The sequence below is a fragment of the Thalassophryne amazonica genome, chromosome 7 (genome assembly GCF_902500255.1).
Source record: "Thalassophryne amazonica chromosome 7, fThaAma1.1, whole genome shotgun sequence".
Taxonomy (NCBI): Eukaryota; Metazoa; Chordata; class Actinopteri; order Batrachoidiformes; family Batrachoididae; genus Thalassophryne; species Thalassophryne amazonica.
In genome coordinates, this window is record NC_047109.1 from 118715910 (window position 1) to 118734266 (window position 18357).

At 42.6% G+C, this 18357-nt stretch overlaps 1 protein-coding gene across 1 annotated transcript in view; it reads right to left on the bottom strand.

Annotated features, from left to right (window-relative positions):
* Window positions 1–390: 390 nt before the first annotated feature.
* Window positions 391–18357, bottom strand: part of ube3d (ubiquitin protein ligase E3D) — a 126588-nt gene continuing 108621 nt past the window's right edge. Inside the window, exon 10 of the mRNA XM_034175419.1 lies at window positions 391–696. Within this exon, the coding sequence (XP_034031310.1) occupies window positions 676–696 (21 nt within the window). The 3' untranslated portion in view covers window positions 391–675. The remainder of the gene's footprint in view (window positions 697–18357) is intronic.

Sequence of the window (18357 nt, forward strand, 5' to 3'; positions counted from 1 at the left end):
GCAATTTAGATTCACCAGTTCATCGAACCTGCGTGTCTTTGGATGTGGGAGGAAGCCGGAGCACCTGGAGGGAACTCACACAAACATGGGGAGAACACGCAAACTCCACACAGAGAGGACCAACTGGGAAACAAACCCACAACCTTCTTGCTGTGAGCCAACAGTGCTAACCACTAATCCACCCTGCCGCCCCTTCCTTGACAATTGGACAAAAATCATGAGCTCTGAAGCTGAAATTAAAGTGGAAGGTCCTCTGAGGAACTTTAAAGTACCTAACACTCAAAAACACAGCAACTCTGTTTTTATCAAAAATAGTGAGAACAATAAAAACACTACAGAAGTGATCAAGTGAAGGTTTTTATTGTGTTACTTCAAAGACATGTAAAAACCTTCTGTTATTGTCTTTTTGTGCTTGATTCATGTAAAAATACCTGTCTGGGTCGGAGCCCGTCTGCACGTTTAGAGAGTAAATGATAAAAACTTAAACGTCTCCGTGCTTCACACCATTTCCTGTGCAGTCACTCCTGCAGAGATGGTGCTGGTCATCAGAAGCTCCTCTGTGTGCAGGAACGACTGTAAACGTGCTCATTTACTTCCTGTGTCAGTGTCCCCGGGTCCTCCTGAACTCACCAGCAAGACCGCTGAGTGGAGTTGATGACTTCTTAGCCTGTGACCTCACAGTCTCAAATACGCCACCTGAGAAGGTTAAGAGAGGTCAAATTAAAAATTCATGTTTCCATTGTGGCTTTTTGAAAAACAGCACTTTGTACCGACAGGAATCTGTTTCCCTGAAGCACAAATGTACCGGATCCTGTATTTTGGGAAGGTTGAGTAGAGCGTCACGTTACTGTCTTCAAAGATCAAATTAAAAATAAAATCCACAGGCATCTTTAACTGACTTCAAAAACACACGTTCAGGTGAAACAAGGAGAGGAAATAGAGGAACTGAGCGCGGCCGCTCTCAGCTTCCATCTGTTGTTTCTGGGCATCTGCCTGCTGCACACGACGTTCGCGCTCCACTGAGGGCTCTATAGCGGGATGATGGATGAGGGCATTTGCTTCGTTCAAGGCCCCGTCTCCTCCATCCCAGTGCCAATGTCTGCTCGCCGCTCAAGTGCATCAGCAGCAGTTCTTACAAATAACAGCAAACTGGAGGTGAGCTGCTGCAAACACAAACCGGGACTCAGACAGCGAGGACGGCGTGAGACGATGGAGCCGGAAAATAAGAACAGGGCTGCATTTTTTACCAGCTCCAAGCTCTCGTCCATTCAGGAGCCATCACATCTCCCTTCAAATCGGTCAGTGGTTGACACGCAAGTTACTGCCAGTTTCTTCTGATCAAACATTCAGTGTCACGCAGTACACTGAAGTATTGCAGTAATACAGCAGCCAGACTGTGTAACAGCAAGACCTCTGTATCCACGTACGTCCTCAGGGGTTCATCAGGGGTCTCAAACTGACATCCAGAAGCCAGAAAAGGCCGACAAGCCAGTTTATGGCCCAAACCACGGTTTGTGTGTCATCACAAGGAAGGAGAATATTTCTGCACAGGAAACCACAAAAGGAGTGTAGATGATGACGGCAAAACTCCCTGCAGAATCCTCAGACACATTTTTCACATATTACAGTGAAGCAGTAAGTGAAACAGATTATATTCAGGAGAGACTGAAAGTCATTGAAGGGATTTTCACCTCTGATTAAACTATCAGTCAGTACCAAAGACATTTTTAAAAATGACATTTCATTTAGTTTCTCATCAATATTTCTTATTGTTTGGTTGTTCAAGTGACAAAAATACCATATGTTCTGGACTATAAGTCACAGGATTGTTTTTTTTTTATTTTTACTTATTGTCAGGGCAGCACGGTGGATTAGTGGTTAGCACTGTTGCCTCACAGCGAGAAGGTCATGGGTTCAATTCCGACCTGTGCCCTTTATGTGTGGAGTTTGCGTGTTCTCCCCATGTTTGCGTGGGTTTCCTCTGGGTGCTCCGGTTTCCTCCCACATCCAAAGACATGCGGGTTAGGTGGATTGGAATCTTTAAATTGTCCCTAGGTGTGTGTGTGCCTGTGTTTGTTTGTCTGTTTGTGGCCCTGTGACAGACTGGCGTCCCGTCCTGGGTGAACCCCGCCTCGCGCTTTATGACTGCTGGGATAGGCTCCAGCCCCCTGCTTCCATCAACTGGACTATAAGCAGTTGAAGATGTGTGTGTGTGTGTGTGTGTGTGTTTGTGTGTATTTGTTGTTTTTTTTTTACTAGTTTGGGAGGTCCTGGAACTTATATTTTGAAGCAATTTATATATGAAAAATGCTACACTATGATCTGTGGCCAGAAGATGGCAGAATTCACACATGTGACAAGCTGCTCCTGTATGCTGAATGAGGTACTGTGATTCACACTCTGGAGCACAAGGTGGCGGTAACATGAAATTAAGGTGGATGCCAACTGCCACAAGAAAAAGAAGCAGTAGTAGAAGTCTCAAAGTAGAAGATGATCTGAATGAGGTCTCAAACTGAAACACCACACCCTTCTAATAAAGCGAGGGACGATAACCTTCATACTACTCAGCACAACACTTGTCTGGACTGTGCGAGACAACAAGAACAGGAATAGCAGGTCAGCTAACCTGAGCTAAAACTATTATCTATGTATTCCAACAGAGTGCTCACATGTTTAATTAGATCACATGTTTACGTCACCTACGACTGTCTGTTCAGTGGAAACAAGAAGCCATTAACTCTTTTCAACTTTGTGCCTCCTACAGTAACATTAATTAGCTTGTTAGCTTCTGCTTGCTGACAGTGCTTACATAATAAAGAAATAATGGGCTGAGTAAATTTATTTGTTTCTTGTTGCATGAAGCAGTACCACCACATTTCAAAACAAAATGCAACTTTATGTTTATTCTTCTTCGTGACGTATTTTTCAACTTGGTCTGGAACAGGGGTGGCCAAGTTCGGTCCCCGAGAGCCACCTTCCTGACACTCTTAGTTGTCTCCCTGCTCCAACACACCTGAATCCAATGAAAGGCTCATTAAAAGTCTGCTAACGAGTCTGTCATTGGATTCAGGTGTGTTGGAGCAGGGAGACAACTAAGAGTGTCAGGAAGGTGGCTCTCGAGGACTGAACTTGGCCACCCCTGGTCTGGAAAATAAAGCACAATTCAGAAACTCTGAGGTGCACAGAACAAAATTTAAGGCAAACAGATAAACTGTTACAAACGAACAACAACAAAATAATGTGCATCCAGACTCATGCCTACATGACCTGTCATCTTCTGGCCCCACCCCACCCCAATTATATTACTGAATAAATAAATAAATAAATAAATAAAAATACAAACAAGGGTCTTCAGCATTCAGGGGTTTTTGCCCTTTAAACAATGACTTGAAAATTTTAAATTTGTCTAATAACAATTTTGGTGAACTCTATATACTACATACCCATACTCTACTGTATATACAGAAAGTACAGACTGTTCTACATGACCGTAGATGTTGACCAGATTTACTGTGAGCTCATTAATTAATAGTTAATAAAGTCAATACTTTCTAATTATTCATGGACTTCAATTTAAACCAATTTGTATTCATCTGTATATTATGGGACACAAAACTGTAAAATATTTAAAACATGGTACACTTTCAAAAAAAAGTATTAAAATTACATGAAGCTTTGGGAACTGGAAGCAATCCGCCCCAACACCAAAAAAAAAAAATGCTGACAGCAACAACCTTCAGGCTGTGATGGTTCTATGATCTCACTGAAATTCGTTAGAGGTTTACCAAGGGGGAGGTGATGGTCTGGTGGCTAAAGTGTTGGGCTTGAGTCCAGAAGATCATGGGTTCAAATCCCCACCTGACTGGAAAATCACTAAGGGCCCTTGGGCAAGGCCTTTAATCCCCTATTGCTCCTGGTGTGCAGTGAGCGCCTTGTATGGCAGCACCCTGACATCGGGGTGAATGTGAGGCATTATTGTAAAGCGCTTCTGATTCAGATGGAAAAGCGCTATATAAATGCAGTCCATTTACCATTTTACAAATGCAAAACATTAATGCAACCTCAAAACTAAGGCACCTGTGTGTCGACTGAATCGTGCCCTGAAAAATGTGCCAGAGGTCCAAACTGTCACAGCCGACTTTCCTTTACAATGGAAGTGGTCCAGAGTATGTATCACCTGAGTCGACCATTCACAGGACAGAAAGTTATCCCACTGGTACAAAAGGATCTTCCAAAGAGACGAAGTATCAAAGACATCCAGTCGCTGCCTTAAAGCCCCTTTCACACCGGGGGTGCTCCTGGTTGCTCCCAGTTGCACCGTGCATCATTATGACGATGCCGCGTGGAAGCAAGTCAGTGCTGAGACGATGCAGCTCGGCGCCACAACAGCGCGAGGGCGCAAAGGAGGAAGCAAGTCAGGCACCGAAAAATTAAACCTGTTTAATTTTTTTGGCGTCCTGTGCTCGACGCAGAAAGGAAGTGGTTCCAGCGCAAGTCGGGGCAAAGAGGTGTAACACGGGGCAAAGAGGCGTTACCCGGCGTGACTCGAAGCCAATTTATAATTCCTGCTGTGTTCCATTGTTCCCGCAGTATAAATCACGCAGGATTGTTGTTACCGTGTAGTTAATGCAGTAAAAACTACATGCTGAAGAAAAAAAATGCAGACTGATTGCCAGAAATATCCAGTAAAAAGTCCGGACATCTATAGTTCACTCATGGACGTTCATTCACGCGCGCACATGTGAACAATTAAACGAAAAAATAAAGTCTGGCTGCAGGCATTAGTTCCTTGTTCTCTGCTCAAACTCTCACATCACAGTTAAAAAAGGACAAAAAAGGACATAAGTCCTGAGACAGGACATGTCAACATAGAACTCCAGACATCTCTGCAGCTTCTCTCCCCCTGCCATCCCCTCATTACCCCATCCCCGTAGAGACGGTGCCTGCTCCCAGACTACCAATAACCAGCAAAAATCTATTTAAGCATAAAAATTCAAAAAGAAAAAATAATATAGCACTTTCAACTGCACCACAGACTAAAACAGTTAAATGTGGTCTATTAAACATTAGGTCTCTCTCTTCTAAGTCCCTGTTGGTAAATGATATAATAATTGATCAACATATTGATTTATTCTGCCTTACAGAAACCTGGTTACAGCAGGATGAATATGTTAGTTTAAATGAGTCAACACCCCCGAGTCACACTAACTGCCAGAATGCTCGTAGCACGGGCCGGGGCGGAGGATTAGCAGCAATCTTCCATTCCAGCTTATTAATTAATCAAAAACCCAGACAGAGCTTTAATTCATTTGAAAGCTTGTCTCTTAGTCTTGTCCATCCAAATTGGAAGTCCCAAAAACCAGTTTTATTTGTTATTATCTATCGTCCACCTGGTCGTTACTGTGAGTTTCTCTGTGAATTTTCATACCTTTTGTCTGACTTAGTGCTTAGCTCAGATAAGATAATTATAGTGGGCGATTTTAACATCCACACAGATGCTGAGAATGACAGCCTCAACACTGCATTTAATCTATTATTAGACTCTATTGGCTTTGCTCAAAAAGTAAATGAGTCCACCCACCACTTTAATCATATCTTAGATCTTGTTCTGACTTATGGTATGGAAATAGAAGACTTAACAGTATTCCCTGAAAACTCCCTTCTGTCTGATCATTTCTTAATAACATTTACATTTACTCTGATGGACTACCCAGCAGTGGGGAATAAGTTTCATTACACTAGAAGTCTTTCAGAAAGCGCTGTAACTAGGTTTAAGGATATGATTCCTTCTTTATGTTCTCTAATGCCATATACCAACACAGTGCAGAGTAGCTACCTAAACTCTGTAAGGGAGATAGAGTATCTCGTCAATAGTTTTACATCCTCATTGAAGACAACTTTGGATGCTGTAGCTCCTCTGAAAAAGAGAGCTTTAAATCAGAAGTGTCTGACTCCGTGGTATAACTCACAAACTCGTAGCTTAAAGCAGATAACCCGTAAGTTGGAGAGGAAATGGCGTCTCACTAATTTAGAAGATCTTCACTTAGCCTGGAAAAAGAGTCTGTTGCTCTATAAAAAAGCCCTCCGTAAAGCTAGGACATCTTTCTACTCATCACTAATTGAAGGAAATAAGAACAACCCCAGGTTTCTTTTCAGCACTGTAGCCAGGCTGACAAAGAGTCAGAGCTCTATTGAGCTGAGTATTCCATTAACTTTAACTAGTAATGACTTCATGACTTTCTTTGCTAACAAAATTTTAACTATTAGAGAAAAAATTACTCATAACCATCCCAAAGATGTATCGTTATCTTTGGCTGCTTTCAGTGATGCCAGTATTTGGTTAGACTCTTTCTCTCCGATTGTTCTGTCTGAGTTATTTTCATTAGTTACTTCATCCAAACCATCAACATGTTTATTAGACCCCATTCCTACCAGGCTGCTCAAGGAAGCCCTACCATTGTTTAATGCTTCGATCTTGGATATGATCAATCTATCTTTGTTAGCTGGCTATGTACCACAGGCTTTTAAGGTGGCAGTAATTAAACCATTACTTAAAAAGCCATCACTTGACCCAGCTATCTTAACTAATTATAGGCCAATCTCCAACCTTCCTTTTCTCTCAAAAATTCTTTAAAGGGTAGTTGTAAAACAGCTAACTGATCATCTGCAGAGGAATGGTCTATTTGAAGAGTTTCAGTCAGGTTTTAGAATTCATCATAGTACAGAAACAGCATTAGTGAAGGTTACAAATGATCTTCTTATGGCCTCGGACAGTGGACTCATCTCTGTGCTTGTTCTGTTAGACCTCAGTGCTGCTTTTGATACTGTTGACCATAAAATTTTATTACAGAGATTAGAGCATGTCATAGGTATTAAAGGCACTGCGCTGCGGTGGTTTGAATCATATTTGTCTAATAGATTACAATTTGTTCATGTAAATGGGGAATCTTCTTCACAGACTAAAGTTAATTATGGAGTTCCACAAGGTTCTGTGCTAGGACCAATTTTATTCACTTTATATATGCTTCCCTTAGGCAGTATTATTAGACGGTATTGCTTAAATTTTCATTGTTACGCAGATGATACCCAGCTTTATCTATCCATGAAGCCAGAGGACACACACCAATTAGCTAAACTGCAGGATTGTCTTACAGACATAAAGACATGGATGACCTCTAATTTCCTGCTTTTAAACTCAGATAAAACTGAAGTTATTGTACTTGGCCCCACAAATCTTAGAAACATGGTGTCTAACCAGATCCTTACTCTGGATGGCATTACCCTGACCTCTAGTAATACTGTGAGAAATCTTGGAGTCATTTTTGATCAGGATATGTCATTCAAAGCGCATATTAAACAAATATGTAGGACTGCTTTTTTGCATTTACGCAATATCTCTAAAATCAGAAAGGTCTTGTCTCAGAGTGATGCTGAAAAACTAATTCATGCATTTATTTCCTCTAGGCTGGACTATTGTAATTCATTATTATCAGGTTGTCCTAAAAGTTCCCTAAAAAGCCTTCAGTTAATTCAAAATGCTGCAGCTAGAGTACTGACGGGGACAAGAAGGAGAGAGCATATCTCACCCATATTGGCCTCTCTTCATTGGCTTCCTGTTAATTCTAGAATAGAATTTAAAATTCTTCTTCTTACTTATAAGGTTTTGAATAATCAGGTCCCATCTTATCTTAGGGACCTCGTAGTACCATATCACCCCAATAGAGCGCTTCGCTCTCAGACTGCAGGCTTACTTGTAGTTCCTAGGGTTTGTAAGAGTAGAATGGGAGGCAGAGCCTTCAGCTTTCAGGCTCCTCTCCTGTGGAACCAGCTCCCAATTCAGATCAGGGAGACAGACACCCTCTCTACTTTTAAGATTAGGCTTAAAACTTTCCTTTTTGCTAAAGCTTATAGTTAGGGCTGGATCAGGTGACCCTGAACCATCCCTTAGTTATGCTGCTATAGACGTAGACTGCTGGGGGGTTCCCATGATGCACTGTTTCTTTCTCTTTTTGCTCTGTATGCACCACTCTGCATTTAATCATTAGTGATCGATCTCTGCTCCCCTCCACAGCATGTCTTTTTCCTGGTTCTCTCCCTCAGCCCCAACCAGTCCCAGCAGAAGACTGCCCCTCCCTGAGCCTGGTTCTGCTGGAGGTTTCTTCCTGTTAAAAGGGAGTTTTTCCTTCCCACTGTAGCCAAGTGCTTGCTCACAGGGGGTCGTTTTGACCGTTGGGGTTTTACATAATTATTGTATGGCCTTGCCTTACAATATAAAGCGCCTTGGGGCAACTGTTTGTTGTGATTTGGCGCTATATAAAAAAATTGACTGATTGATCTCCACATTTGCTCAAGGACGGTTCGTGCGCGCGCATCTCATGGTCAAGGTAGGAAAGATAAACTATAACAGACCTCAGAGTGCAGCCCTGCAGCTCAGCACAACAACAAGTAGAAGAGAAGTCAGCTGGATTCTCTGTAGGCGACTGGTTACAGTTCAAGTCTCACAACTTAACAGTTTTCCACTTTCACGAATTGTCAAGATCTACAGGCCAGATTGTTTTGAACTACAGTTCTTGGTGGTCTGTGGTCAATCTGCTCAGAAGAGTTCCCTGCCCACCATGTTGTCATGGCAGTACTACTACGCCATCTTAGACCTAAAAACACCAGCAAGACTCATCACCATCTACTGCCACCATGTCAATGTCAAATATGACAAATACATTATGATGCCAGCATGACACGCCCATTAGATGATCCTCTGGACAGACCTAGTACAGAAAAACAACCAGCTGTTATCTTAAGTCACTGGTTAGCATCTAACAACCACACAGTAACACTGGAAGTGCCAGGACCATAGACCTTTCCTGCAATGGCACCAGTATCATCAAACAGCTCCATCCAGTGACCTCATGACTCCTGAATCTGTTCCCACGTGTTGTTCTATCTGAAAATCTGAGGACACAGAGACTTCTCTGCTGAGAAATGTGAATGACTCTACAAGTGTGATAATTAATGCTTTATTTATTTATTTTTGTCAAAACTAGGAGTGTGACCTTGAGCTCCAATTGTAATCCAACAGATCCAAGGCCAGCGCAATACGAATCATTTGAAAAGGTTAGGAAGTGACTGCAGAAATGTCCACTGCTGTGATGTGTGAATGAATTTGATTAATTTCAGTTTATTTATACAGGGCCAAGTAACAAATCAATTTATTTATTTAACAGCATACGTCACCTCAAGGTTCTATCCTCAAGTAAGGCTGAGACCTTACACAACCTACAGTAGTGTTCAGAATAATACAACCCCTGGCAAAAATTATGGAATCACCGGCCTCGGAGGATGTTCATTCAGTTGTTTAATTTTGTAGAAAAAAAGCAGATCACAGACATGACACAAAACTAAAGTCATTTCAAATGGCAACTTTCTGGCTTTAAGAAACACTATAAGAAATCAAGAAAAAAAATTGTGGCAGTCAGTAATGGCTACTTTTTTAGACCAAGCAGAGGGGGAAAAAATATGGAATCACTGAATTCTGAGGAAAAAATTATGGAATCATGAAAAACAAAAGAACGCTCCAACACATCACTAGTATTTTGTTGCACCACCTCTGGCTTTTATAACAGCTTGCAGTCTCTGAGGCATGGACTTAATGAGTGACAAACAGTACTCTTCATCAATCTGGCTCCAACTTTCTCTGATTGCTGTTGCCAGATCAGCTTTGCAGGTTGGAGCCTTGTCATGGACCATTTTCTTCCACCAAAGATTTTCAATTGGATTAAGATCCGGACTATTTGCAGGCCATGGCATTGACCCTATGTGTCTTTTTGCAAGGAATGTTTTCACAGTTTTTGCTCTATGGCAAGATGCATTATCATCTTGAAAAATGATTTCATCATCCCCAAACATCCTTTCAATTGATGGGATAAGAAAAGTGTCCAAAATATCAACATAAACTTGTGCATTTATTGATGATGTAATGACAGCCATCTCCCCAGTGCCTTTACCTGACATGCAGCCCCATATCATCAATGACTGTGGAAATTTACATGTTCTCTTCAGGCAGTCATCTTTATAAATCTCATTGGAACGGCACCAAACAAAAGTTCCAGCATCATCACCTTGCTCAATGCAGATTCGAGATTCATCATTGAATATGACTTTCATCCAGTCATCCACAGTCCACGATTGCTTTTCCTTAGCCCATTGTAACCTTGTTTTTTTTCTGTTTAGGTGTTAATGATGGCTTTCGTTTAGCTTTTCTGTATGTAAATCCCATTTCCTTCAGGCGTTTTCTTACAGTTCGGTCACAGACGTTGACTCCAGTTTCCTCCCATTCGTTCCTCATTTGTTTTGTTGTGCATTTTCGATTTTTGAGACATATTGCTTTAAGTTTTCTGTCTTGACGCTTTGATGTCTTCCTTGGTCTACCAGTATGTGTTGGGAAAGTGTAGGTACACGGACCCACAACAGGGGGCGCAAATGAACGGACAATGGAGGAAGTAACAACACTTTACTGTTGTGAATGGGCACAACAAACACAACAGATTACAACAATAGACAACAAGTCAAATCACAGAAGGTGTCGTGTGGGCAGGCTCGAAGATAGAAGACGTCTGTCCAAAGCAGAACCGGAACCACACGATTTCCTCCGCCACCAGACCCCGGGAATACTGGAGCCACCAAGTCCCGAACTCCCAGGTGGCCACTGCCTCCGCGTGTCGGACCTGGTACTGCTGGCGAGGAACAAAAAAAAACAATTAAATGTGGGCGTGTTTACACCCAGCAATCCACACGGCAGGAAAACTACCTCCACCTCTCGTTGGAAAGAGTCTGCTATATAATGCACAAAAGTCACAAAAGGTTACTGAAAAGATCTCACGGTCAGCTGAGAACGTTACCTTCCAGGTAGAACGATATCTCGGCAAAGAGGTGGAGACGTCGTCCTGCTGATGTACCCCTGCTGATCAGGTGATTGGTAACAGCTGTTGCAGGTGATGCGTGACAGCTGTCACCCTGGCTGCTCCTGTGAGGCGGCTGCGCCCTCTGGTGCCTGGAGCCCGCACTCCAGACAGGGCGCCCTCTGGTGGTGGGCCAGCAGTACCTCCTCTTCTGGCGGCCCACACAACAGTATGTTTGCCTTTAACAACCTTCCCATGTTGTTTGTATTTGGTTCAGAGTTTAGACACAGCTGACTGTGAACAACCAACATCTTTTGCAACATTGTGTGATGATTTACCCTCTTTTAAGAGTTTGATAATCCTCTCTTTTGTTTCAATTGACATCTCTCGTGTTGGAGCCATGATTCATGTCAGTCCACTTGGTGCAACAGCTCTCCAAGGTGTGATCACTCCTTTTTAGATGCAGACTAACGAGCAGATCTGATTTGATGCAGGTCTTAGTTTTGGGGATGAAAATTTACAGGGTGATTCCATAATTTATTCCTCAGAATTGAGTGAGTCCATTTTTCTCTTCTCCCTCCCTCCTTATCTTTCCTGCTTCTGTGGCGTGTTGTCTGTGAGGCTGCAGCTTTGCTCTTCTGGAAAATGACAAAAATGGATCTGTTAAAGTGGTCTCTGAACGCAATTGACACTATTTTTTCCACAAGACATTCGGGGCGGAGGACCTGACCTGTCCTGCTGGAACGCATGTGATGGGTTACGTGATGGACTCGTGGAGGAGATGGCAGGTCATGTGCCTTTACACGCTCTCTGTGGAGGACGTCGAAGATATGTATATATTTGGCTTGGTGGTGACCGGCTTTCTGCTGTGCGGAGCGGGCATGGCGCTGGTTTACCGGAAAATTAAGAAAGTGGAGGCAGCATTAATTGGGCTGTCCAGGCTGCCCTACATGATTGATTCGATTGGGAAGGCAGTGGCTGCGCAGTCGGCGGGTGTTAACCGCACGCTGGAAAACATCTCGGGCAGGATTGCAGCTCTGGAAACCCGCTTTGACCGTCAGTAAAGACCACATCCTACATTCAGATGTATTGAGAGCCACTCTGTTCTCAGAACTGTGGAATCTTTCAGGCGTCTGCTAATCTGGATATTCATTTGGCTTCCCCAAACACAGCTGCACTTCAAGGCCGCTGTGATAAAAAACCTCCTCAAGAAGATCAACACTTAAGCCTCGCTCCCTGGTCATCCCCCTCCCCTCAGCTTCTCCAGCTCTGACGTTGACTGTGGACAGTGGACTGCTCAGGGCTGAGCCCCTCCCCCTTCCAGGATTGTCAGACAAGGCCGTTGACGGCGCCTAATAGGCTGCCTCCGGAGTGTTCTGATAAACTGGACCTTCAAATCTCGGTTGTCGTCCTGCATCTTTGTTTGTCTGTGTGATTACTGTTTTTCTGTGCTGATGGGGTTTTTCTCCTCATTGCTGCTGTGTAACGCAGCGGCTATGAGGGGTTTTTTTCTCTTTCTTCCCTCGTGTGTGCTTTTTTATATGTGTTTATGTACCGGGCCGGCCTATGTGTGTTGTGTGTTATGTGTGTGTCGTTTGTTATGGGTCGGTCTTGGTTTGCTCAGCCCTGCTGCTGACCAAGGCAGGGATGTACATCTGGAGCTGGTCCCCCAGCGCCTAATGGCGACTTCTGCTCCTAATTGGCAATTAGGATGGGTTAAATGCAGTAGACACATTTCATTGTGCAGGGAACATGTTCTTTTGTGCATATGACAATAAAATTCTTTTGAATCCTTTGAATCCTTGAATATTTGTTTCCCTCTTCTTGGTCTAAAAAGGTAACCGTTACTGACTGCCACAATTTTTTTTCTTGATTTCTTATAGTGTTTCTTAAAGCCAGAAAGTTGCCATTTGAAATGACTTTAGTTTTGTGTCATGTCTGTGATCTGCCTTTTTTCTACAAAATTAAACAACTTAATGAACATCCTCCGAGGCCGGTGATTCCATAATTATTGCCAGGGGTTGTAGTAGTGCTATGTGATTAAAAAGATTAATCCAGGTTTTGAGTATATTTCTTATTGTTACATGGGAAACAAGGTACCAGTAGATTCAGTAGATTCTCACAAATCCAACAAGACCAAGCATTCATGATATGCACACTCTTAAGACTATGAAATTGGGCTATTAGTAAAAAAAAAGTAGAAAAGGGGGTGTTCACAATAATAGTAGTGTGGCATTCAGTCAGTGAGTTTGTCAGTTTTGTGGAACAAACAGGTGTGAATCAGGTGTCCCCTATTTAAGGATGAAGCCAGCACCTGTTGAACATGCTTTCTCTTTGAAAGCCTGAGGAAAATGGGACGTTCAAGACATTGTTCAGAAGAACAGCGTAGTTTGATTAAATAGTTGATTGGACAGGGGAAAACTTATACGCAGGTGCAAAAAAATATAGGCTGTTCATCTACAATGATCTCCAATGCCAAAAAACCAGAGATGCGTGGAAGAAAACGGAAAACAACCATCAAAATGGATAGAAGAATAACCAGAATGGCAAAGGCTCACCCATTGACAGAAGTCAGACTACCAGAGCAAGAATTTTAGCTGAGGAAGCTTCTGTGATTTGAAGCGAAACGTCCTCACGTCAAGCAACCCAGTCCAGTCGAAGATTCAAGCTTCTCTGCGATAGGCTGTTCATCTACAATGATCTCCAATGCTTTAAAATGGACAAAAAAACTAGAGACATGTGGAAGAAAAAATGGATAGAAGAATAACCAGAATGGCAAAGGCTCACCCAATGATCAGCTCCAGGATGATCAAAGACAGTCTGGAGTTACCTGTAAGTGCTGTGACAGTTAGAAGACACCTGTATGAAGCTAATTTATTTGCAAGAATCCCCCGCAAAGTCCCTCTGTTAAATAAAAGACGTGCAGAAAAGGTTACAATTTGCCAAAGAACGCATCAACTGGCCTAAAGAGAAATGGAGGAATATTTTGTGGACTGATGAAAGTAAAATTGTTCTTTTTGGGTCCAAGGGCCGCAGACAGTTTGTGACACGACCCCCAAACTCTGAATTCAAGCCACAGTTCACAGTGAAGACAGTGAAGCATGGTGGTGCAAGCATCATGATATGGGCATGTTTCTCCTACTATGGTGTTGGGCCTATATATCATATACCAGGTATCATGGATCAGTTTGGATATGTCAAAATACTTGAAGAGGTCATGTTGCCTTATGCTGAAGAGGACATGCCCTTGAAATGGGTGTTTCAACAAGACAATGACCCCAAGCACACTAGTAAACAAGCAAAATCTTGGTTCCAAACCAACAAAATTAATGCCTCGCAGATGTAACGAAATCATGAAAAACTGTGGTTATACAACTAAATACTAGTTTAGTGATTCACAGGATTGCTAAAAAAGCAGTTTGAACATAATAGTTTTGAGTTTGTAGCATCAACAGCAGATGCTACTATTATTGTGAACACCCCCTTTTCTACTTTTTTTACTAATAGCCCAATTTCATAGCCTTAAGAGTGTGCATATCATGAATGCTTGGTCTTACTGGATTTGTGAGAATCTACTAAATCTACTGGTACCTTGTTTCCCATGTAACAATAAGAAATATACTCAAAACCTGGATTAATCTTTTTAGTCACATAGCACTACTATTATTCTGAACACTACTGTATGATCAAGCACACTGGTGATGGGAAGGGGGGGGAGAGTAAAGAAGAACCACATCAGTAGATTGGACTCAGTGGGGTGGACCATCTGCTACAACCGTACTAAGAAGACAGAATGAAAGCACAACACAAGCCTGACAGAACATGCAATGAGAGAAATTCTGCAGCTAAACAACCATCTACAGTCCAGTGTAGAGAAGGACAAGGCAGTCAGGACAGCAACAGCAAAGAGGTGCCAGTGAAACACAATCCATTAGTAACGCAATGATTCTATTGGTGCCAGATCACTGACTGAGGGAGGAGATCTCCCACAGCTCACCCCAACACAGATGACCTCCAACCCCTGACCAAGGGGCTCCAACGTCCAGCAAGACACGTTCCCAAGTTCAAAAGTTGCAGTCTGCACACACAGCGGTCAATGTTTCCAAAGACTAACGGATGAGGTAATCATGAGTTCATTCCCGACCTATTCACAATCCTTAATTCATGGATTAATATGCACAGCGTGTTGAGTGTCTGCTTCTCCAAGAAAAGTCTGATAGAAATGCAGCCAATGTTTTAACAATTACACAACAACTAAACAGATCCCTGCCTTTTGACTGCTAGATTGAAATGTAGTCCACAGTACGATTTAGATCATTTTGCACACATTTTTTTTGGTTGCATTTACTGTTCATTTTGTTTCTATACGTTTGGCTCCACTGAATGACCACTTCCTTTTTGTAAACATCTGAGTATTAGATGTGCTTTTCTTTTTGATATACAGTATGAATGTATGTAACACTGTACTGATCAATGACACTAGAATTTTACACACAAACACCTTCATCAGCGTTGGCAGGCTAACTAGCTTGCTAACGCTTTCGTTTTTATTTTTGTTTTATTTTTTAGCACTGTTGTCGTGCGTTACCTGTGCTGCTCCACAGCCTGTTCAGTGGATTTTTATTTTATTTTAGCACTGTTGTCGTGCGTTACCTGTGCTGCTCCACAGCCTGTTCAGTGGATTTTTATTTTATTTTTTAGCACTGTTGTCGTGTGTTACCTGTGCTGCTCCACAGCCTGTTCAGTGGATTTTTATTTTATTTTTTAGCACTGTTGTCGTGTGTTACCTGTGCTGCTCCACAGCCTGTTCAGTGGATTTTTATTTTATTTTTTAGCACTGTTGTCGTGTGTTACCTGTGCTGCTCCACAGCCTGTTCAGTGGATTTTTATTTTATTTTTTAGCACTGTTGTCGTGTGTTACCTGTGCTGCTCCACAGCCTGTTCAGTGGATTTTTATTTTATTTTTTAGCACTGTTGTCGTGTGTTACCTGTGCTGCTCCACAGCCTGTTCAGTGGATTTTTATTTTATTTTTTAGCACTGTTGTCGTGTGTTACCTGTGCTGCTCCACAGCCTGTTCAGTGGATTTTTATTTTATTTTTTAGCACTGTTGTCGTGTGTTACCTGTGCTGCTCCACAGCCTGTTCAGTGGATTTTTATTTTATTTTTTAGCACTGTTGTCGTGTGTTACCTGTGCTGCTCCACAGCCTGTTCAGTGGATTTTTATTTTATTTTTTAGCACTGTTGTCATGTGTTACCTGTGCTGCTCCACAGCCTGTTCAGTGGATTTTTATTTTATTTTAGCACTGTTGTCGTGCGTTACCTGTGCTGCTCCACAGCCTGTTCAGTGGATTTTTATTTTATTTTTTAGCACTGTTGTCATGTGTTACCTGTGCTGCTCCACAGCCTGTTCAGTGGATTTTTATTTTATTTTTTAGCACTGTTGTCATGTGTTACCTGTGCTGCTCCACAGCCTGTTCAGTGGATTTTATTTTATTTTTTAGCACTGTTGTCGTGCGTTACCTGTGCTGTTCCACAGCCTGTCCAGTGGATTTTTATTTTATTTTTTAGCACTGTTGTCGTGCGTTACCTGTGCTGTTCCACAGCCTGTCCAGTGGATTTTTATTTTATTTTTAGCACTGTTGTCGTGCGTTACCTGTGCTGTTCCACAGCCTGTCCAGTGGATTTTTATTTTATTTTTTAGCACTGTTGTCGTGCGTTACCTGTGCTGTTCCACAGCCTGTCCAGTGGATTTTTATTTTATTTTTAGCACTGTTGTCATGTGTTACCTGTGCTGCTCCACAGCCTGTTCAGTGGATTTTTATTTTATTTTTTAGCACTGTTGTCGTGCGTTACCTGTGCTGTTCCACAGCCTGTCCAGTGGATTTTTATTTTATTTTTTACCACTGTTGTCGTGTGTTACCTGTGCTGCTCCACAGCCTGTCCAGTGGATTTTTATTTTATTTTTTGGCACTGTTGTCGTGCGTTACCTGTGCTGCTCCACAGCCTGTCCAGTGGATTTTTATTTTATTTTTTGGCACTGTTGTCGTGCGTTACCTGTGCTGCTCCACAGCCTGTCCAGTGGATTTTGATTTTTATTTTATTTTTTTTAGCACTGTTGTCGTGTGTTACCTGTGCTGCTCCGCAGCCTGTCCAGTGGATTTTTATTTTTTTTATTTTTTTTTTATTTTATTTTATTTTTTTTATCACTGTTGTCGTGCGTTACCTGTGCTGCTCCACAGCCTGTCCAGTGGATTTTGATTTTATTTTTTAGCACTGTTGTCGTGCGTTACCTGTGCTGCTCCACAGCCTGTCCAGTGGATTTTGATTTTATTTTTTAGCACTGTTGTCGTGCGTTACCTGTGCTGCTCCACAGCCTGTCCAGTGGATTTTGATTTTTTTTTTTTTTGGCGCTGTTGTCGTGCGTTGCCTGTGCTGCTCCACAGCCTGTCCAGTGGATTTTTGTTTAGCGCTGTTGTCGTGCATTGCCTGTGCTGCTCCACAGCCTGTCTAGTGGATTTTTATTTTGTTTTAGCACTGTTGTCGTGCATTGCCTGTGCTGCTCCACAGCCTGTCCAGTGGATTTTTATTTTTATTTTATTTTATTTTTTAGCACTGTTGTTGTGCGTTACCTGTGCTGCTCCACAGCCTGTCTAGTGGATTTTTATTTTGTTTTAGCACTGTTGTCGTGCGTTACCTGTGCTGCTCCACAGCCTGTCCAGTGGATTTTGATTTAGCACTGTTGTCGTGCGTTACCTGTGCTGCTCCACAGCCTGTCCAGTGGATTTTTATTTTGTTTTAGCACTGTTGTCGTGCGTTGCCTGTGCTGCTCCACAGCCTGTCCAGTGGATTTTTATTTTTATTTTATTTTTTAGCACTGTTGTCGTGCGTTACCTGTGCTGCTCCACAGCCTGTCTAGTGGATTTTTATTTTGTTTTAGCACTGTTGTCGTGCGTTGCCTGTGCTGCTCCACAGCCTGTCCAGTGGATTTTTATTTTTATTTTATTTTATTTTTTAGCACTGTTGTTGTGCGTTACCTGTGCTGCTCCACAGCCTGTCTAGTGGATTTTTATTTTATTTTAGCACTGTTGTCGTGCGTTACCTGTGCTGCTCCACAGCCTGTCTAGTGTCGGATTCCCTGTTTGGGAATCCGCTAGCTTAGCGTAGCTACTAGCTCTTAGCCGTTTTAGCATGGCGGCTTCTCCTGTCTCTCCCGTACTTTTCTGCTCTGGGTGTGAAATGTTTAGTTATTCCTCGGCCTCTTTTAGCAGTAACGGTACTTGTAATAAGTGCAGCTTATTCGTAACTTTGGAGGCCAGGCTGGGCGAATTGGAGGCTCGGCTCCGCACCGTGGAAAATTCTACAGCTAGCCAGGCCCCTGTAGTCCGTGCGGACCAAGGTAGCTTAGCCGCCGTTAGTTCCCCCCTGGCAGACCCCGTGCAGTCGGGAAGGCAGGCTGACTGG